This window comes from Cardiocondyla obscurior, linkage group LG03 (assembly GCF_019399895.1).
Source record: "Cardiocondyla obscurior isolate alpha-2009 linkage group LG03, Cobs3.1, whole genome shotgun sequence".
Taxonomy (NCBI): Eukaryota; Metazoa; Arthropoda; class Insecta; order Hymenoptera; family Formicidae; genus Cardiocondyla; species Cardiocondyla obscurior.
In genome coordinates, this window is record NC_091866.1 from 6,724,230 (window position 1) to 6,747,546 (window position 23,317).

The 23,317-nt window shown below is 39.1% G+C and overlaps 1 protein-coding gene across 1 annotated transcript in view; it reads right to left on the bottom strand.

Moving 5' to 3' along the window:
- LOC139101421 (uncharacterized) overlaps nucleotides 1-6,368 on the bottom strand; it is a 164,765-nt gene extending 158,397 nt beyond the window's left edge. The window contains exon 1 of the mRNA XM_070654558.1: nucleotides 4,917-6,368. Coding sequence (XP_070510659.1) covers nucleotides 4,917-5,082 — 166 coding nt within the window. The 5' untranslated portion in view covers nucleotides 5,083-6,368. The remainder of the gene's footprint in view (nucleotides 1-4,916) is intronic.
- Between the last annotated feature and the right edge of the window lie 16,949 nt (nucleotides 6,369-23,317).

Below are 23,317 nucleotides of genomic sequence, written 5' to 3' on the forward strand. Positions count from 1 at the left end.
CAATTTTTTCGTACTGCATTAAGTACTATTAAAATTTTACGAAAATTATAAGTTTATTGTGATCAACTCTCGTTATAAATTGATTCTCATTCGATCGCGCAATGACAACAACTGCTCGGTGAGCAGTCTCCATGATCGAACCTACGATTGACTTATTCAAAATACTGTTACGCCAATGCTCGTTTTTTTTTTTTAATGCGCTCGTTCGCCTCTCTTTTACACTCTGGCTCACTCGCTCAAGAAAGACAAACAGAATTTTCCGTTAGAAATAACAAGGCTTTTATTGTACAACTAAAATACAAAAAAACTCGAGGAGTTTTGGTTATGCGACCGTTCATAACTAGCTAGATGTTTCTCACCGCCGAGATTTGGCTTGCAAAATCCGTGAGTCTTAAGGTGCGATCACGGCAGGCGTAACAATACAATGCCGAATGCCCCACGTGCTACCGAACGAGATAAACAAGTTAATGATGCTGCGCGTTTTGAAAAGCGGTTGATTTGTCAGCATCGGTTTCCGCTCGTGAAATCTATACGAGTGTCCATAATTGTAGCTCACGGTCAAGCACATGGGCCGTCAAAACTGTCACACAATTCAAAAAACCGCGATACATTTTCTTCGCTCTTCAGTCAAGTCAAAAGAACATCATGTCCGGGATCACCAATCGTTTCGATGACTGCAAACTCACCAACGTGAAGCTTTAACTGAACTACGAGTTCTACCCATACGACAATATGAATCTCGATTTTGACTGACAAAGTTATGCAATTCCAATCCCGGGCACGGCAAACCACTTTCCGGGCACAACACTGCAAAATGTTGCACTCGTCCGACGGAACGCAGAGGCAGTTGCTTGCCTACTCGCTTTTTGCTACACTCTCACTCTCACTCTTAATACTCTTGCTCCGCGAAAAAAAGCAGCTTGGATTTTAAAAAAATCGAAGAACTTTAATAACAACAGAATAACCTATTTACATCAACTTTTGTCAAAGTTATGCCTCGGAAAAACTTTCAAACATAAGTAATGACAACGATCTGTTCTTCAAGCATGTCGAGCTTTGCGTCATGCACCAACCCTGGGCATGGCAAACTACAGTCTGGGCGCATCAATATAATTACCTATAAGAATGTGTTACGTCTCCGACTCCGCGTCTCTATTTTTCGACATATATTTAAATTTTAGTTAAGGGGAAGGTAGACCGTAGTCCATTGTAACACAAAAAAAAGGAACTTCAGAGCCTTTCAGAAGATAATTCATAAGACGTCAACATATTCCGGGACAATTTGTTGCGTGAAAGCATAAAAAACATGCAACAAATTGTAAACGGGCGCCAACGAAAAGTTAGACAAAGAATTTGTCTAGACATAATACAAAAAATCAAAACCTAAGGGGCTCATAAATATTTCAACTTTGATAACCTGCCCGTCACAGGAAAAGAAAAAATAACTTTTTCTTAAAATTATAATTGCGTATGGATCCTGAGCTTTAGAAAAACCAAGGGCGCGAGAGACCCGTAATTACCGAAGTATGTGGTGCAGACAAAGGCAATAAAGTCAGGTAACCATATGTCATATGGAAGGTAAAAGTTTCCCCACCATCCCTCGATGGAAATAATAGTAAAATTCTGGAAGGCTCGAAAGGGATAACTCGTTGAAGCGGGGGTGCTTCGTAGGCATGTTATTTTCTTAAAACCAATGGATTTCGGGAACTCCTCACCAAAATTTAGAAACTAAGGGCGAAAACTTAGAAGTTTAAGAAATAGAGAAGGGATGAGGTGCGAATGCCCAATAATTTTGAGATAGGAAAAGTGGAGGAACAAGCTCTGCAAATGAGAGATTAGAAATTCGGAAAAGTGAAAATTCGGGAAGAGTCCTCCCCTTTTCCGAGCTTATAAAATCTTGTGCTTTGGCGGAGCACGCTCTCTTGCATCTCAGCTATAGCCGATACAGTTTATTTGAAATTGACGTGAGTGTCAGAGTGTGCAAGACGAACCACCAGGTATCGAAGAAGCAGTTGGAAGATCGCCTAAAAAGTAAGTTTCAACGTTTCAATATGTATCCCCGCGAAATACGATTCCACTAAATGTATTTTCCAAACTAATTATTTTCTAAGTATTATCAAAAAGAGAAAGAAATGTCCGAGTCGAGGTTCCGCGGTTTTGATTCTGTTCGGATTGTTCCTGTGATCTGTTAAATGTGTGAGAATGCCTGCTTCCGAATATCGGCCAGGATACGCTGTCGAATAACCAGCAATTTTTAGTGGTTTACGCCGCGAAATACTGTTGGAAGTTTGGCGACTGTCCACGGCTAAAGAATCGGCAAGCGATTCTCGCCAAAGATAGATTACGTGGATTCACTCATGGACGAGTCGAGGTCTTCAGAAATCGTCGGTGACGAATCTCCTTCACTCCATTCTTTGTAAAATCTTGCAAAATCTGTTGAATCAAATTAAAAATAAATTGTAAATTTTAGTGGAATCTCTTAATACGAAAACTATCAAGAAAAGCCGGGCGCGAAGGAATAAGTACATTAAAAATCTGAGGGAGCTGGTCCGCCGCTTCTTCATCCAGTACTTGGTCGCGGCGGCGCCAAGCGAAGAGGTGTTCGTCTCTCCCGCGCGCAACGAAGACAGACCGTGGTCTCCTCGTCCGGGCCCTCCGCCACCGTCACCTATCCACGGCGACCCGGAACCGTTACACGGATATGTCCCGGAAGAAGAGATCCTAAACGTCCCGACCGAAAATTCAACCTGCGAAATCAACCTCTCGAATCAGTCCACGGAGCCGAGATCGGAACAATTCCGCCCCACGACTCCTTCGTATACCCCGAATTTTTCCCTCATCTCCGAACTACGGTTTCCCGGAGGTGAGCCAAGAGCCTGTTCTTCTTTTCTCTCACCACCTCCTTTTCCATTCTCACCTGAGGAAGCCGACTCTCTGGGCGAAGATGAATCCATCTCTCTCCCAGAAGTAGACTTCCCCGATCAACCTCCATCTCCCGTCCCGAGTATCGAGGTTCTCGAGGAGCATCCGAAACCGAGAGAGGTTATAGACCCTCTCCTGGAGCTCCTACGCAGGGCCTGTACTCCGTGGACAGATCCTGTTCCGGAAAGGGCCTTCTCCATCGGCCCTGACCACTTTGAGCCGGAAGAGATCAGGAGTCAGGCAGCTCGGTCTGCTCCTGATTCTCATTTCTTTATATATTATCCCGGGGTGGAATTTCCTTTCCTGGCCCCGATGCGACTTATTGATCTAGTATTTCCAAGATCCACAGCGAGGGTGGTGGAAATAGAAGAAATCACCTTGGATTAATTCATACAAACATATACACACACACACACATATACATTTTGTAAATACTCTCTCGTCTTCCGAAATGTTAAATTTATACTTGTTTATCCGGCTTTAACCTTTTTCATATTATTTAATTTTTACTGTAAGAACTTTGACATTATTTTTATATCTAAAACGAGCTGATTAAATTTTCTAAATTGTTAACTCTGCCATTTATCGTTCAATTTTTATTTGTAATTTAAATTATTATATTTAGTATTAAAATTCTTAATTTTGCGTTACTGAAATTATGAGTTAATTATTTCGTTATTACCCTGAAATATCCTACTTAAGCGAACAATCACGCCTGGTTCTATCCCAGAGAATAAGGATTCATTTCCTTTTTCTAAAAAGAACCACTTACGCGCTCAATCGAAATCCGAGATATTAAAATAAATAATCTGCGCGTAAAATTGTGAAGATTCGAATCTCGAATCTCACGTAAATTCGGTGGTACGTCACTTTCCTACCTTACCGTCAAAGTCCATTCCCGAGGATTCCTTCCAATTAATTAATTAAATAAAATTAACCTTCTTGACGTAATAAATGTCTTGGTCTCTGTTGAATTAAAGTTTTTATCGCGTAAACACGTGCGCTTAAAAATTCTTTTAATCTAGTTTGGGAACTATCATTCATATCGTGTTTCAGATTCTTAGCTTTTTTTAACCGTAGATAATTATAGGGGTACGTTTTGTGATTTCTGATATCAAGAAGTAGCGCGCCGGATAATATCGAGGCATAACCGCTTGCTATGCTTATGTGTCACCTGCTGCTGTGTCGAGTTGCGTCGCGTTATTTATTAACTGTTCAAAGTCCTGCTTAAGACTGATCTCTAATTCGGTTAAGGGATACTTGCACACGACTGTGCGTTTACGGGAACAGATTTTTAGGGGGCGTTTCAGTTTCTTGCTGAGCATTTAAGGTTCGCTGTATATGTAGCTAGAAGGCTAGAAAATCTGGTGCGGAGACTCCTACGTTTTGCTGGTTTTTTATGTCAATGAAGTGCATTTTCTGTGGTGGTACGTGGTGAAACGGTAGAGGTTTCCGAATCCGTCTGCCACAAAACACGTGCGGAATTCCAGCCCCCAGATATCGGTACCTATTGGTACGATATTTTTGAACGTTTTAGAGCGTTTAACATCGATAGCACTTCTGCAATCAAAACGCAACGCAATGCTCAACTTCGTCACCATGGTTGAGATATTTTACCGCGCAGCCGCAAAAGCCAGCGTCATCCGCTCGGGCTCGTTTGTAACGCGATAATGGATCGGTATCGAGTAACTACAGTACCGACGCTATGATCGCGTGATAATTAAGTTTACAAGTTAAAACATATTGTAATTAATGCAAATAGAATTTTTTATACTATTTATGTATAAAAATTAAATTAAATTCTTTTATGCATTATTAAAATTGAAAAAGTTATGTTTTTAAATAAATAAATAATTATAATATGGTTCAATAATAAATTGATCAAAGAGGTTTCAATGAAATCCGAGCACACCAATTTTTTGTACGACAATTTAGCTTTATTATTTTACGAACAATTATGAACTTTTTACATTTTATATAAATATTTCCAATACCTGAAGCCAATGTAATGGCATCTGCTGATATTGGCTGAACATTTTCACCATCTGTGGCAATTATCTGCATTGAATGGTTCTCAATCCTAACTTCAGCTAAACAAACCGTACTGAATGCACTGATTATACGATATCTGTATCTTTTCCCATTTTCAACCATAAACATTGAGAGAGAAACATTTGTGCTCACTCCAGTTGAAGGATCCTACAAATATTATTTTGTATACAGAGTGTTCAAAACAATATGTCACTCACAAAAATTGTGAGTAGGCAATAATAATTTGAGATAAAATGTTTTATATTATTTTACAAAACTTATTATTATTATCAAATAATAAATTAAAACGTCTGAGCAAACTTGCATTAAAAAAGGTGTGAAATAAGCACAATAGTCAATGGCGAGTATTACTTATAGGAAACTGAAGGAATCAGCAAGTAACGATAGATGAACGGTGCGTACAAATATGTCTCATGTTTGCTGCTCTCCTATTGTTGCACGTTGGTTTCTTCTATTTCCTCTAAGAAGTATTTGCTGTTGTCTAGCGCGTCCGTCTCGGAGTTTTAACGGTTGTTTACTCAAACGATCGTTTGTTGCACCACAGTGGGTGCACGAGATCCGTCTTTCGGTGACCGTCGAGATTGGACGAAATAAGGAGATATAAATAAAGTCCACTTTGGTTTTAAGTATAAGTTTCAGTCTTTATTTTACATTTGTTTTTCTTTCCTTCTTACTTTTAAGTATAAGTTTCAGTCTTTATTTTACATTTGTTTTTCTTTCCTTCTTACTTCCACCGTACTCCACAGTACACTTGATAATCGCGCGGCCTCGTCTCAGCGAGGTAACATGACGTTTGACATGCGACACATTTCACGTTTTGGAAGTGAAGTGATTAGCAACTGCCTGTGGGCGGCGGCTTGCGGTGATTTAACTGAAACGCTGGATCTTCAGCGTTAGCAGGTTGCATGACTGTAAATTATTTATTGGGCTAATGCAACCTCAGTGGTTTCGGCAATAAGATCTTGTAACTTTTTTTTCTTATTTATTTGTTGTATTTTAACCTTCTAGGCACAGGTGATTGACACCGCGTGTGCCAATTTTAAGTGAGAGCTCAGCAGATTGCCAAACTGTTAGAATCCGCTGAGCCTATAGTGCTGATATTATGTCAGCACTTTCGACAGGTCGCGACATCAGCGGAAGACAGTAGGCCACCCGACCAATGCCTTCCGCAATTACGCTGACGAGAAACAATAAATTGCTATAAATTGCACGAGCCCCGAAGCTCGTGCAAATCAATAAGTTACGAGTAAGCGGCACGTAACTCTAACCGCGACAAGAATCCTGTACATATCAAAGAGGAAATAAATCAGCGCCAGTTTTTTAAGATATAAAGAAACCTTTATTTTAAAAACCACCTTCGCTCAAACGGACGGTTTCGAAGGACGAACCCCGTGCACCCGCTGTGGTGCAACATATTATTAGTTTTAGTTTTTTTTTTATTTAAAGTAGGTTGCTGGTGCAACTTCATCTGAATTGTGTGGCGAAATCTTATACCTAGCTTCTTTTCATATTATACTGTTGTAACGGGGTTCGGATTACAACAAACTCAACGTGAATTCTTGTCCGAATGTGGACAAGACGTTTTACTAATTAATTATTTTACTTTAATAAACTACGTTCTTTTTGTTATCTTGTTAACAATTTGTGAGATTTATTTCGCGTGTTACCTACTCTCATTTTGAAGACGAGTTCTATTCGTCTAACTCCGCCCCTCTCCGTTTGGGTGAGCTAGCCCCCGCAGCTGGTGACGACGTATTCTTACTCTTTTCGTGATTTAAGGATCGTTCTGTGGCGCAATCGGTACGATAAGGCTCGGGCTTGGCGCTCAAGTCGAACTTCTGCGGGAATCGTGTCACTGCGCGTCGGGACAAACTGGAGGATTCTCCACCCTTCCTTCTCCGCTACCTCTTGTGCACACGGTCGAGCCCGGATCGCGGATTCGTGTTCGTTCTTTTTGATCACGCCGATCTCCGCGATAAGATAAGACGTGACAATAAATAAAGAAAGTGATTATAAAAAAAAAGGAAAAGTTAGGCAGGAGTGAGGAGTAGAAGAAAATTGGAAAGAGTAATGGGATAAGGGCAAATAAAAAGAAGAAGAAAGCAAGGATGAAGAAAGGTAAAACACAGAAAACCTGGGAAAGGTTTGGATATTAGCTGTAGAAAGTAGACAAAGCATAGATGATCATAGAGTATATGGAACTAAGAAAGAATAGGAGAAATAGAAGAGAGAAAGAAATGGCGACTTACAATAAGAGAAATAAAGAGTTAAAGAAGTAAGTATGGTAGAGAATAGATAGAAAAATAAGAAATTAAGCTAAACGATGAAAGATATGAAAGGGAACAGATAGCAATTAAAGAGAAGACTGATAAAAGAAAGCAAAAAGAGACGAAAGATAAAGAAAAGATGAAAGTTGGAGAGAAAAAGTATATAAGAAGGGTAAGAAGGCCGACGAAAGCAGAATGTTTGATGAGGGAAAGATCAAATAGTTCTCCATTGATAAAGTTGATGAAAAAAATGAAAAAGAGAAAAAAGAAACAAGAAGAAAAAAAAAGTAGACGAGATGAAAGTATTTAAGAAGAGCACAAAAGTTGAAAGATCATTAGAGGAACAACAAAAATGATGGATAGAGATTATCAAGGAAATAAAGGTAGGTTTTGGTGAGATAAAAAAAGAAATAAAGGAGATAAGAAATCGGTTAAAAAAAAAATAGATAGAAGATGAAAAAATATGAAAATCAGCAAATAAAATCTGTGAGTTAGAGAAAGAAAGGGATGAAAAGATTAAAGACAGAGAAACAAAAAAGCAAATGTAGAGAAATAAAAAGGGGCTGATACATAAGGTAAAAAGCATAGAATTAGACAGAAAGAGAAAAAGAAGAGAACTAAGAAAATAAAATATAGTAATAAGAGAAGTATAAATAGAAAAAAAAAAGATGAAGAATTGTTGAAGAAAGTAAAAAAAGTAGTAAAGACAGGGGCAAAAGTGAAAATTGAGGTGAGAAAAATAAGAAATAGAGAGAAATCAGGAATAGTGATAGTGTGTGGGTAAGATTTGGGAATCTGAGAGAGCAGTTAGAAGTTTTCAGAAGAAAGGAAAAATTGAAAAATAAGAAGGAGTAGATATTTGATGATATGATAGAAATGGAAAGAAAAATAAATTAAAAGATAAAGAATAAAGAAGAAAAATTAAGGTGAGATGAAAAAGAGGTTAGAACAGAGTACATGAAATTATCCCCTCAACGTGCGCTACTTTGACGTGGTAAATGGGCTTACAAGCTGATGCTTAATTAAGAGCGCACAGTGTTAAATAACATCTAAACACACAGGAGAACTACGATACGAGAGGGACCCCTGGTAAAAACAAAAAAAGGAAAAAAAGCCGCTTGAACGTATTTCAAGGTTAGGGCTTCATAGAGAAGCATGAGTAGACTGTGCTCAATGGGGTTGGATCTCATCCAGACTAAAGATACAAACCAAAAGAATTAATAATGAATATGTTTAGTCGCAAAAAGGGAAACTTACCGCCGCAGGGTGAACGGACACCCAGTGGCCGGCAAGAGGGGGGTACCGTCTCGGCCTTCCTCTCGTTGTCATCAAACGTCGGACTATCCACTGTTTGCACCGCAGGGAGGGTGGAAGAAACAGCAGCTGCGAGGACACAAACGACAACGATAAGAAAGAAGAATAAAGTAAGTTTAAACTTACCCTTTATGGAAATAGAAGACCCAGTGACCGGAATAAAAACCAGAGTAAGAACGCATTTCTCGGCAACCTCAAATGTTTCTGGTTATACCGGGGATGCGTCTTTAAATACAATCTTTGCATCTGAGGAAAAATCTGGATATTCCGCGGAAAAAAGAAACAGAGTGGACAATAAAAAACAATATAGAAAACAAGAAGAAAATCTATCCAAATTAGAAAAAGCAACTGTCTTAGAAAAGAAAGAGAGCAGGATATTAGACCCGTCTTTTCCCTTAACTTCATGGGTACAAGCCAGAGCTGACAAATTAGAGGTGGAGTACATAGAAGAAAGCAGACAAGCTCCTGCTAGGGATTTTGTCTGTTCAGTACTGAAAGATATGGCTGGCGTATTGAGAGTATACGGGCTTTCAAAGGGCCTTAAAGAACAATACGCTAAGGCCCTCAGAAAGGCGGCCTGTAGGACCAGAGCAAATGTTACCATCCTAATGACTAGGGTAGGCCCGGTCAACTCTAATGGAAATAAGGAAACAGCAAAACTTGCAAAGACACTGCAAGAAGCACAGGAAGAGGTCAAACAACTAAAGGAAGAAGTTAATAAACTTAAAACTAAATTAATGGAGATCTTCCCTGGATTACCTGTATACAAAAAAAAAGGATGTCTCACCAGCTACGACATCTAGAAATCGAAAACAACAGGAGACATATAGCGAACCTACGCTTTCAAAAAAGAGACAAATAAACCCTATAGTGGGAAAAAGATCCTAATTGTGGAAACTGGCACAGACGAGGAAGAAGAACTTCCACCTGAATATAAGTATCTCGAAAGAATATTTTTGACATGATGCAAAAATAAAGGCTTAAACGTAGACGCGACCAAGAATGCTGTGAATAGGCAGACAAAGTTAAATATCCAAAGTAGGAAGCAAAATAAAACAAGGCAAGAATTAAATAAAGAATACACTGCAACAACAAGCAAAATAAATAATGTTACGCAGGCTTGTAACGATAAACAAAAGAAATGAACTGAGGTCCTACAAAGGAAAGCCAAAAAACAACAAAGCAAGGCAAAGAACAATGTAACTGCAATACGGGAAAAGCAACAGACAACAAATACAATACAGCGTATTCCAATTAGAATTAAAAAACCGCCAAAAACAGCGGCCATCTCTGTTACGTGTGCCCCAAACGAGTACCAAGATATTTTAAAAATAGCCAAGTCAAAAATCAACTTGGAAAAGTTTAGGATCACTAAACTAAGGACAAGAAGAAGCATGTCTGGCTCAATCATATATGAAATTACCGGAGAGAACAATACAAATAAAGCCAAGTTGCTAGCACTAGAAATGAGCGATGTGCTCAAGGATAAGACAAATGTCAGAATATACTGTCCAACAAAAATGTCTGACATACGTATAAGAGACTTGGATGACTCAGTCTGACAAGAGAAAATTACCGTAACTATTAATGAAGTTACGGGATGTAATTCTAGTGAAATCAGAATAGGCTCATTGAGACTAACATATAACGGACTATACACTTCATTATTGCGGTGTCCGGTTACGTCAGCTGTTTAGCTAGCACAAGAAAGAAGAATTAAAGTCGGATAGATCTCGGCCAAGATAAAACCACTTGCCGAAAGATCGCTGCACTGCTTTAAATGCCTGCAAAAAGGACATGTAAGGGACCATTGTCCCGTTAATATTAACAGGTCAGACTGTTGTTACAGAATCGGGGAGAAAAGGCATATCTTCAGAAACTGTAACAACTTGCCCAATTATAGCATATGCAAGAAAGCAGGTAAGCAATTTAGGGATAAGATGGGAAGACCGTACCATGTACGGCAATTGCTAAACAAAGACAAAAAAATAACCACAGGTAAGGCAAGCGAGTTGATACATAATAAAATAAACGTAGCTAATACAACTTGCAAAGAAAAAATGGAAATATCACCGCCTGTACCGTAAATTCAATGCATGGAGGTCGATATAAGCAATTAACATATGAACGAGCAGAGTGAGCAGATATCCCACATCTCGCCAAGTGTTGGAACAGAGGAAACTGATAGCACTACTAACAAATGGCTAGTAGTAACATCATAGAAATTAATCTCAATCACGTGCGGCAGGCACAAGGTCTTCTTGTCCATACATTGACTGAGTTTGGAGGAGAAATAGCGATCATCTCCGAGCCAAACAATATTCCGGCGGCACATGTTTGCTGGTTTGGCGATAACTCGAGGATGGCTGCGATCCTGTGGATAAATCCAAACTATGCATGTACCAATATAGCAACAAACCACAACTGGATTGACTCAACAGAGCATACGCTACTTAGGTGTAGCAAATTTCAACAGGAAGAAAAGAACTGACTAACATGTTAGGACCAGGAATTAGCTTAGCTAATATTATCCTGATCATCCTTATTGATAAAGATACAAGAAGAATCTTCACAGAGTTCTGTAAGAAAGTAATAAACGAGAAAGAAGAGAGTGAAAAAAGACGTAGAACTGTAATAGATAAAGAACGTAGAAAGCGCAAAAAACTAGCACATTTTCGATAGGATTAGAAAGTAAAGATAATAAATCTGCGATTTCCGTAGCAAACGGACTCGCAGAGAATCACCCCCTTACTAACCGACGCATGACGATTACCGGACATGATACTACAGCCCTTTTAAGGGCTGCGAAGTAGCCAATTAGGGTGCGTGGAGCGATGCTGCGGTGTCGGCAATCCAATAGCTCCTTCGGGTGAGGACCGTCCGGGGCGCGGTGCTGCACCATGCACCACATAATAAAACATGGACCCACAGTTACATTGGACTTTGTTTGGATGGGTACCATACAATAGATATACAACGTGATATGGACAACATAAATACGAGAAAAAACATTTTTAAACTATAAGGATAGGTGCTGAAAGCGGAAAAAATGTAACACAACCTCCGCATCCGGCACCGTCAACCCTTTCGAGACAATCGTGTGGGTTTTAGTAAGTAGTGGGCAGTAAGACATAAGACCTGAGTGAGGATGAAAGCACCTATAAAGAGTTACTTGGCCGAAACGGAGAAACCTCCATTCCTAGTATCACGTCGGTGCAAAGGGAACTGTGGTGAGTCTAAGACGTGAACGGACAAAACTGTCCCTCACCGATTTTGATGAATTTTGGATATGTTGTAGAACATTGAAAAATATTAAACTTGAATATTTTTATCTGCTTATTTTGACGTTTAAGGGTTAAATCAGCCTCTCAAAAATAACAAATATTTTCGTTTTATGCGAATATCTTCTAAACGATAAGAAATATAAAAAAATGTTTTAGACAAAAGTTTTGTAATATTTTGAAACAACCTGACAATTTGGCGTAACCGAATGTCGGCGTGGCGAGCGTATACCCGGGGCGTCGGGATGCAGGATTCGATTGTGTGTAAGTCCGAACAAAGCACCAAGACTAGATCACAAGTTTAATGAATATAAAACTATTTTGTTGTAACCCGAAACCCAGTACAACAATAAGATTAAGTAAGCATTAAGTAAATAAGTAACACGGAATAAGATCTCGCAACATTATTAAAAGAAATCTATATCAGTAATCCACTTAAATTAAAAAGCCCGATTAGATAAAAATCATCAGAATAAAGGGTTGCGAGATCTTAGTACCGAGAATAACAGATTGCATTACCCAGTAACCAAGTTACGACAATGCAATCTGCTGACATCAACAAAGCGCCAAAGTTAAATACCCGCGGACCGGCAGCGACGAGCAGTTGCTAATCACCTCACGTGCGTAACGTGAGATCTGTTGTAGGCTGGCAAAAATAAGACACCTTGCTGAGATGAGGCCCCGGGATTACACAGCGGAGTGGAGCGTAAATAAGTGATGAGAAAAAAAACACGGTGTACTAATAAAAGTGATATATATACATGGTGTCCCATACCTCATGACCCACCCGGGAGACATGAGTAGTTCTAATTATTTTGAACAAGTAAGTCCCAGATCATTTTTTAATTTGGGCGTTTATTTGCGAAAAATCAACGTTTGAAAATTTATTATATCTGACCGAGAGCGAAACGATGCGACGACGCGCGAGCGAGCGGTGCGACGATACGCGAGATGTGGTTAAAGACATCATGCGAGCGAGACGATGCGACGACGCGCGAGTGACACGATGCGATTGTACTTAAATTCGCTCGCACGTCTTCGCATCGTGTCACTCGTGCGTCGTCATAATATAATAAAATTTTTTAAAGAACCTAATCTAGGTTCTGCAATAATATTTCGACAATATCCGTTCTATGAATCTAGTAATAACACTGATTGTGGTTTAGTTCTTAAAAAAATTAAATTTTTGACAAAATATGTACATTGTCTGATGTTAATTTGCCCGATTTTGAAACTGTAACAAAGATATTAGGCGCGTTGAATAATGTTTCCTGCACTCTTCAACCAAACGTTCCCATAGCTTTTTTTAATACAATTGTTACGTTTTCTACTTTACATTTCTTTTTTCGACGCAGAATTAATAAATTAGATAAGAAAGAGTAGACCATATTTTATTGAAATACAAAGAGAAATACTTCTAATCTTCAAAAGAAGACAATTTTGCAACAGAAAATATCCGCTATTGCTAGACGTATAAAAAATCATAGTAAAACAGAATTGTGAAACGGGTGGCAGCAAATTAAGACAATAGAAATTTGTCTGGACATTGCGTACTACATGACATAATCAAAGCGTTTTACATGACCAAAAAAATCAAACTTTGAAACTTAGGAAATATTTAAGAATACTAACCGAGCGTCTGACAATAGCTAAATGGATTTAAAATTAATTCTCATTTCCTGGAATAGAACCAGCGGGGATTTCTCGCAATTAAATGAATATGGGATTTCTTAAGTAAAATAAAAAATTATAATTTCAAAAATAAAATAAAACAATTTTATAACTCTAATTAATACAAAATTTATACTTTAACATAATAAAAATATTTAATTGATTTAAGCTGAATTATAACATAAAATGATAGCGGGTTAACTCGGAGTAAAATATAGCAGTTTATTTTATTTATTGCGTATTTGTGTGTTAACGGAATGTATATGTGAATATATGTTGTGACGTGGTGGCTTTCGCTGCTTCGTCGCAGCTTCCCGCGGCCGTCACAAAAGCGCAGCGGCGCCGAAAAAAATCGCGGTAGAGAGGAGAGCGGGAAGGGGCCGCGGAAGTCTTCGGGGGTTTTATCTTTATTTGCGAGACAAAAATTAACGATCGCGATTTTATGAATTGTGTTGCTACCGTATATCGTCGAGACTGTGAGTCGTTCTTGCCAGGAGAGGAGCGAAAGGAACGGATCATACGCGGAGGCGCAAACGTCCTGACTAGATGATGACCAGATACGGGCCCGGGATGGGAGGCCACCCATTCCGAGGGCCTTGGAGGAAACCCGCCGCCTACGCATCTCGGCGCCGGAAGGGACCTGCGAGGAAATTAACACGACCGCGGACTATCCAAAGCTCGCGCCAACCTATTAGTACCAATAGGGCTCTGTGAGAGCAGCGGCTCCCGCGGGAAATCGGCAGCGTAGCGCGCGGAAAAATCCGCGAGACGCGAGAGTGGGGATACGCCGGGCCTCGTGCCGAAAATTCGCGCGGTCCTCGCTCTCTTCCGTGTAGACAAGCGACCGAGGCGGACGATAGCCTGCAATAACGAGAGCGAGCGGAGACGATAGCTAGCGAGCGAGAGCAAGAGAGTGCGAGAGAGCGAGGACGACTCGAGGGCCAGGGAGTGTTTATTCGGTGAGATCTTCCACCCGCATTGCGGAATTATTATTTTGTACAGCCCTCCGCTTCCCAGGGAGACCGACGCGGATTTAGACGATACCCGGCCACGTAGAACGGGCACGCGAGCCCGATAGATTATTTGGTGGATCCTTGTCGCGAAGCAAGGACTTAACGTTAGAGAGTGGCAGCCGACGGGCGTCTGAAGGCCGGTGCCTGGACTCCGCGGGAAACACCGATACGGTTTATTTGCGCTGATTAATTTTATGGTTTGCGAGGCTGTCGTACATCGTGTCCGCACGGAGAGCCCTCGGCAGCGGCCGAGGTTGGGAAAGAAATCTCGCAATCTCGTCGACGACCGGCGACAGTACGCGGAGATTCTTCCGTGTTGTAACGTCCCGCGAAAACACGTCGCGTGCACGAGAGGCGCGTGGCCGGCATCACACCAGTCAAGGCCGACGCGATAGTTTCGAAGGGACGAGATCTGAATAAACGAATTGTTAGCGATTTTGTATTGTTAGTGTGCCGCCGCGATTGAGGTAACTCTACGGCGCTCGATCGCGTTTGTTTTTTTTTTTCTTTTTCGTTATTTTATATAATTCTTTTTCTTTATTATTTTTTTTTGCAATAAACGGCTTATTTGTTCACTCGCTTTCTGGGGTGTTGCGTAACATTTATTTTGTATCGTTGTTTCCGTCTGTCCGAGAATTCCGCCTGCTATACCCCGCCCTTCTCCGTTCGGATGAGCTAGCCCCCGCGCGTGACGGCAGTTTGAGTTCCCTAATTATTTGCCGGGGAGACAGTAATTAATTCGTGAGAAAAGTCGGCACGGCTGAGCCCGTGCCTGGCGCCCAAAAATATCGGATTCAAGAGATACGCCGTCCCGCGCCGGGATACGGCTGAGGAGCCGCGATCCCTTCTACCTCCCTGCCCCTCGTGTCACGACGGTGCACGGATTTTCCGTCCGTGCACGGCCGTCTCTTTTTGTTCGCGACTCTCCTCCGCGAGGAGGAGAGAAAATATCGTGACAATGTATGTAACCGTGTACAGTTTTTATTTAAGATCTACTTTTATTATTTCTGCAACCCGCGCCGTCGATCGCGAAAACGCGTGATCGATCAACCTAACAGGTACTAAAAGGGGAAATCCGCCCCCGGATAATGAATGAAAAAATGTTTATCAGGAGACGCGGCACTTGCCTGCCTCCTGATCTCCTCGGGACTAAAATGGTTGGGGCCTATAGTGAAAACGCCTTCTGGAATGGAATTCATTAACGGTGCATGTCCTCCGCAGGAGATCAAGGAAAGGATCTACGATCCTCCTTGGTCCTGCTGCTCCTCGAGGAACTCGAGGCACTGGAGGCCGGCGACGAGGGAGAATTCGGGAAGTCAAGACCCGGTAGAGATTCAGAATCTTCCACCGGGAAACCAACTTGCTCAGATTCAAGGAAAGATCTAGGAAGAGAAGTACACGGGGAAGGAGGTAGAGAATGATCCAGGAATTTACCCGGAGGATAAAGAAAGTCGCTGCTGTTGCTTAGAAAAAAACTGACAGGATATGTCAACCCGACCTCGGCAGGGATAGGCAAAGGAGAATATAAAGGAGTCGTGGGGCGGAATTTCTCAAGAGTTGACGCATCAGAAATCGATAGTGATGGTGACTCTGATTTTTCAAATAAATAAAGTGGATCCGGTTGTCCGTAAACCAGTAACGACAGTGGGGCAGGTAGAAAGGGAAACCACAATTAGTTCTCTTTTTGGCTCTTCGCGGCGGTCAGAGGTATTTTTCTTGGTGCCTTCGCGAAAAGGAATGATATAAAGAAACGGCAGACTAGTTCTCGGAGGTTTCTAATCTTACGATTGCTTCGATTCCGGATTTTTTTAATGAGTAGGGAATAAACACGGGTTCTAACCCAGGAGCGTTGAGGGAGGCGAGGGGACGGGGGAAAAAATCCGTGATGAGAGGAGCGCGGGGAGAGGTAGCCGTAGGTGGGAATAGACGGGGGGGTCTATCGCCCATTCATACCCCCGTCTATTCCACCTACATCCCCGCTACGGGCCCTCTCGTGTTTATTCCGTGTTTATTCCCCCTCACAACACCCCGCGCTAGCAACAACCGTTAATATATTATAAATACAATAAAAAATTTACGTTTTTAATTTTGTTGCATTCTTTTTATCGGCAACAATTTGCTGTCCGCCAAAACGGATTGTTTTATGTGGGTGCACAAGTTTATCTGCTTATCAAGTACATATATGCGCTTGTCACTCACGGGATTTTCAGGAATTGAACGAAGAGTTCTGTTTAATATTAATATTCCGCCACGGCTGCTTTCACGAGATAAGCGATTGTCTAAATATAAGCTAAATTGAGCTAAACTGCGATTTTGGTGTGTACCACACCACACACCGCCTGTACTGAATGGGGTACGATCCCCCAACTCACGACGCGCAAGAATATGCAGTAGCGACGAACACTTTTCCATTTGAGAGAAATTAGACGTTACACTTGAAAAAATCAGCATACGACTGACAGGCTACAGCTGTGAGCTCACTGCAGATAGTCAGAAAGTAAAACGAAAGCATTTTTTTATCAACAGCAGTCCCGAAGGTGTGACATATACTCATGCGAATCTTTTTACAGCGTTTAGCACGTTTGAAACTTAAGATGCATTTTATCATGCAATGAGAGATTAAGAAATTATTTCATTTAAAAAGATGTATCTCGAAAAAAATGCGACATATACTTATGCAAATTTTTCTTATAGCTACACGTTTGAAATTCAAGATGCATTCTTGCACATAATGTGAAATTATTTTATATTAAAAATATAAATTTGCAAATATTTTTTTCTTATAAACAATATATTTAATATAAACATTTTGAAATATAATATAAACATTTAAAACATATACTCTTGCGAATCTTTCTTTGAAATTTTTTTATCATCTACTATCCTAAGGTGTGTGACATATACCCGTGCGAATCACTTTAAGAAAAAAATGCTGTCAAATCGACACGTGTTAAAAAATGCATCAATATGCAAAAATGTATATATAAAGAGAGGCTGTGAGATGAAAATCTATCTAGTTGTGAAACATCGTAGTTTTGAGAAGCATTTAACTGTAAAGTTTTTTTTGTTAAAAAAGAAAAAATGAGTGACTCATTTTATAATGATTGTATAGAGAATCATATTGATGTGACATATCCAGCCATTGGGGTAAGTACTATCATGTAAAAAATACAAATTATTTTAATGAAAAAATGTATCATAATACTTTTTTCAGCGCATATACATAGACAGCGAACCATTTCATGAGGTGCAAATTAGACATGTTGTAAAAATAAAAATTCCACGGCCCGTAAGTCATCTTTACACAAAAAATATATTTGAATAATAAAGAATGTAGAAATAAAATAATTTAATTTTTTAATTTTTAGGATTGGATTGATCCAGAAGAAATACATATAAAAGGATTTATAAATATAAAAAAAAATACTCAATTAAAAATGAACGCTATCGTGATAGACAATATAATATATATATATGGATGGGCCCTCATGAAGGTGGCGATGTCTTCGGGCTGATCCGCTTATTTGATATGGAGGAGAACATCGCCTTTGCGCCAGAAAGTTGGAGTTAGGTAAAAATAAATATATATTCTTTAATATATATTCTTTAATATATATTGTATTTTTTAATTTATAATTATATATTTCAGCAAAAACTTGATTTTAATTAAAATTAAAATTAAATTTATTAAATATTGTTATGAAGTTTAAAAGAAATTATTAGTATTTAAGTTTTAGAGATTTAAAGATTAAGATTATTAAATAATAAATATTATTATTATATTTAAATATTATATATTTGTTATAAATTTTTTATATATTTATTAAAAATAAAAACATAATTTTACATAAAATAATTTTTATTTTAATCTTTACAACTCCTCCTGACACACAACCACTAATTAAATATTTTAAGGTGCTACACTTCATCACCATCCGCTAACATAAATTTTTTTATTAAAATTTTTATTAAATTTTTACAACTTTTGATGCTCCAGTTAAATATTTTTAAATACATTTTGTAAAGCGCAATGCGTAAGATGATTATTAATAGGATCTAAAATATTTTGTAAGATTCGGCATCTTCATTATCTGCGTCTAAGGTTTCAATGATGTGGTCTTCTCTAACATCACCGTCGAGCATATCAGCCATGTACGTTTCTCATATCCTTTGATATAAGATGCTACACTTCATCGCCATCCCCGTTAACATAAATTTTTTAATCTTTATAATTCCTTTTGACGCTGCGACCACCAGTTGAATATTTTAAATACATTCTGTAAAGCGCAATGCGTAAGATGATTTCCGCATCGCACGGTATTAATAGTATCTAAAATATTTAAAGATTCAATATCTTCATAATCAGCGTCTAAGGTTTCAATGGTGTAATCTTCTCTAACATCATCGTCGAGCATATCAGCCAACCATGCACATTTCTCATATCCTTTGACGTATATAAGACGTGACACTTCATCACCGTCTACACCTGTTACATCTGTTGTAATTAATTGTTTTGCCATGTTGTATGGCACGGTTCCTTCTTCCCATGACAATGTGTGATGATATTTTATTGTCCAAGAAATGCATGATTTTTCAGATTGTGTCAAAAAATACCATGGCACTGGATTTTTAAAGATGTAATGAGTTAGAACAGTACCCTTTCTTAGCACTGCAACTTCTTTTACAATAAATCGCCGCCCAATATTAAAACCTTGAAGATCAACAAACGTTGGCGCAATCATGATGAACGCGTGTTTGAAACAATAATGATGTGTAGATAAAATTGTTTCTTTATATATGATAAAAACTGCTGATATAGCAATTTTTATAAGACCTTGCGCACAACGTTAGACAGTGGACTATATTCAACTATGCGATCGTGTAAAATAAGACAATATGCGGTTGTATTTGCAGGAACATTTTCCTTGCAATCAAATTCTAATCGCACGTCTACAGTGGCGCTTTTGATTGACTCGTTCTGTCGAGAGCAATCGATAACAACAAATGGTCCATATGATAGAAATGCTGCTACATTGCAAAAAGCCTCATAAGAACTGTTGCCATAATAAGCTTTACGAAAACGTATATACATATCATAAAGAATGGCGTATCTTTTTTTGTCAAAATCTAAATTCAGATCATCATATGGATAATATTCAGAGTTGAGAAAAAGTTTCACATTCGTTAATTTACAATCATCAAAAATGGTTGATTTTTTAGACATAACGTTTTTGCGATCGGTTTGCAGAGCAAAGATAACGTATCGAGGTTTTTCAAGTTGCGTTGCAGCCTTGACGGCCCAAGAATGTTTTGTAGTACTCTGCAAAAGAGGATATTCATACAAATCCCATGAGCGAAAAGTCATGCTTAAATATCGCCCACTATCCAAAGTTCGCAGCATGGATAATTTATTGACCTCATTTAATATGACATGAGACATTCGCCACTGTATTTTATGCAATTCAATTTCTGGCTCTAATTTCGAATCTCCAATAATGGAATTATTATCATTGCGAGCGCGTATTAAAATTAATTCATGGCGAGCGTTGACAACCACTCGTTTATAATCTTCACAGAAACCTAACAATATACTGAGGGGTACACAAAAATTAAAGAATCCTTCTGACGTAGTTGATGTTTCACTCCATCCAGCATTTTGCAGCATCACAGCATTATCAGATGTTAGCGATATATAATTTTTAAGAGTGCTAGTTATTCCAACGTTTCTGTTGCGATCAATTTCTACACCATTGAGTTCATAACGGATTTCATCGAACATAAATGCTACACAATTATTTCCTAGCGCAGCTGTTAACTTATCGTCAGGTTTTTATTTTTATTTTTCCTCAATATAGAGAAAACTGTCACATGGCAACGTATACAAATCCTGTTGTTGTATTGGTATCCGTATTTCATCACTATATCCAAACGTTGTGTTAGCATATGGGTTGTACGTATGAGTTTCAATTTTAACAATACTATTGTCAAAGATCGGCTTATCATCAATAATCAATATATCAGCCATTTTAGATGTTGCACACAATGAAACCCAATGATTTTAAAAATTCTACGTTTGATGTAGTAAGTTTTTTCTTCAATAATTGAACCCCTTTGGTGGAAGCTGTGTATTTAGTTTGTCTCACGTTCGATGTTTTATTCAAAACGAGCATCTCACACTAAAGTCGTCTCCGCACATGCAGTCTCACGGTAATTTCTTCGCCACGAAAATCAAGCAATCGTCCGTTCTGATCTACAATGCGAATCGTCAAATCAGTAACGCTTCGTACGACGACTGGAAGGTAAATGATCTGTGTTGGAGTTTCAGATATCTTATATCCGGGTGGAACCTTAGGTGAAAATTCATGTATTGTATGTACACGTTTTCCATTACTGTATGCACCCCCCGTTACACTGCATTCAATGCGAATAACATTTACATTGATAATTTGTATCGGTGCGTCCGATTCATACCAACGTAACGGCTCGAGTATGCGATCTGATGAAAATCCTAACAACGATCCAATGTTGCATGGTTTGGTGAAATTTATTTGATAAATACACTTAATCTCGCTTTTCATCGTATTGTTATTAGCTTTAATCGTTAAAGGATAATCTTTTTCATCATTACCATATGAAATCGCGTTCTTTGCAACATCATTGATATGAAGCTCGTCGAGCGTACGTTTTAGATATTCGGCAATATCGCACAGTTCATACGAGCCGTCGGGAATGGTAATACTTTCTCCATCATTATCATCATCAGCATTATCGAAATAGAATGTATTATTTGATGAGTTTACATTAGGAATTGTAAAATACGTTTCAAAATCAGCCAGCCCGAGTTCATATTCTCCATCGCTTAAATCTATAGCGGGAAAGTAGCTCACCGCGAGGATACTACTTTTGCCCGATAACGTGAGCGTCAGCGACATGTTTGATACTGAGTTTACAGCGCATAATGTTTGTTCTTAAATTGTGTATCAATCGTCTGTAGAAACTGTAGACACAATTGCCCACAGTTGTTTTGATTATATCGTTGATATGGTAAGCGATTATATTCAATTTGTGTTGCATCATTCCCCAGATATCGAGCAAGTTCTTGTGGCGGTCGAAGATTACCAAAACTATCAAAATACATAGCGCGATTTCCTCTTTTCGCATATGCCACCCAGTGGGTACCTAATCCTTCAACTTTATCAACATTCACAATACCGCTCTCGTTTTGATGTATTCCCCCAATCGGTAAAGTGTCACGCATAAAAACGCCTCTAAAATATGGAATGCGCATGTGTTTCGCTAAATGTCGCAACTGTATATCGGTAGTAGCACCTTTGGGAAGTTTTAACGTCTCATCGGCGTTTTTTTTTTTCCTTTCTTATTTCCATTATTTTTTCGAACTCCACCACCACGTTTGTATGGAGCGAGATAAACACCGCGACCTTCCATGGCGTAATTGTGACGTTTCATTTCTTCAAGTTGGCGTTGTGAAACTTTTTTATCATTTACAGCTTTTGCGATTCCTGCGGCTCCACCGGCGAACGAACCGATAGCACCCAGTAAGGGCAGAAGCGGTATAACGCCACCACGTTTTGCTATCGGAAGTGTTCGTTTCTTCACCGTTTTCTTCTTCAGCGTATTATTCTTCGCTACACATAAGCCCATACCAAGTTTCGTTTTTTGCTTTCATAGCTGCCCATACGGTCGTGACTGCGGCCTTTTCACCAAAACTTGAATCTTCTGCGTTAATACGTTGCAGCGCTTTATTGGCAAGAATATTGTCAGCCACGTGGCGCTCTGCGAGATTGTTGCTACGTAAGTAGGCTATATCGTAATCGCGACAAGCCGCATCCAACGGATTAATTCCACGATCTCCTCTGGCAAATCGTTCGTTTAATCGAGTTCCTGGGCCACAAAACTGGTACCCTGGTATGTGCAATTCAAACGGAAGTGCGTTAATCGCTCTGTTTACAAGCCTCGCCCAATTTTCTCAGACATTCAATACAGTTTTTTATTAATGGCGCAGGACCGTCAACATGCGTTTCATAACTCAATAAATTATAATGTTTTAAACATCGACGGTATTGTAGGGATCTTGGTTCGGAGGTTGATGACAATATTTGTATATGATATAAAATATATATTTAACAAGTTTTAACAAGTACAATTTGATTAGGATATGTTAACAGTTCGATTTCTGATCAGACAATGAATATTAATTTTTGATTTGCAGGTCTGTTCCTTGGATCACGGAATAATTGATATATAGAGGGTAGCCCGCTGTGTTGTTGGGTTACGGATGGCGCCACATCTACTTGGGTTGTTCGTTGCGCTGTTGGACTAAGGATGACGCCACAGTATTGTTGAACATCTAAATCAGCCTTTAAATGTTCAGGAAGCTTATTCCACAAATAGTCAATATGTTGCGAAAATCGTTGTAATAAGAATATTTTTGGAATATGTTGTAGTTGTTCAGCGGTTAAATCACAAATATTACAATCGTCCGACAACAACAAAAATATAGTGAATACTGAGCGTTTAATTTTTATGCACACAACTATAAATATATCAGCATGGATGATATTGATCTCATTTAGAAGGTAGAATGCGGTTCATACAGCAAGCGCCACCAATCAAGGTGGTGAATTTCGATGACAAGTTATTATCTGAGTGTGTGTTACGTAGACATGGAAATATGTTACCGAGTTCTATTCGCGCTATCATTTGTGGTCCATCAAATTGCGGCAAAACTAATGTATTAATAAGTCTGTTGGAAAGTCCGCATGGTATACGATTTGAA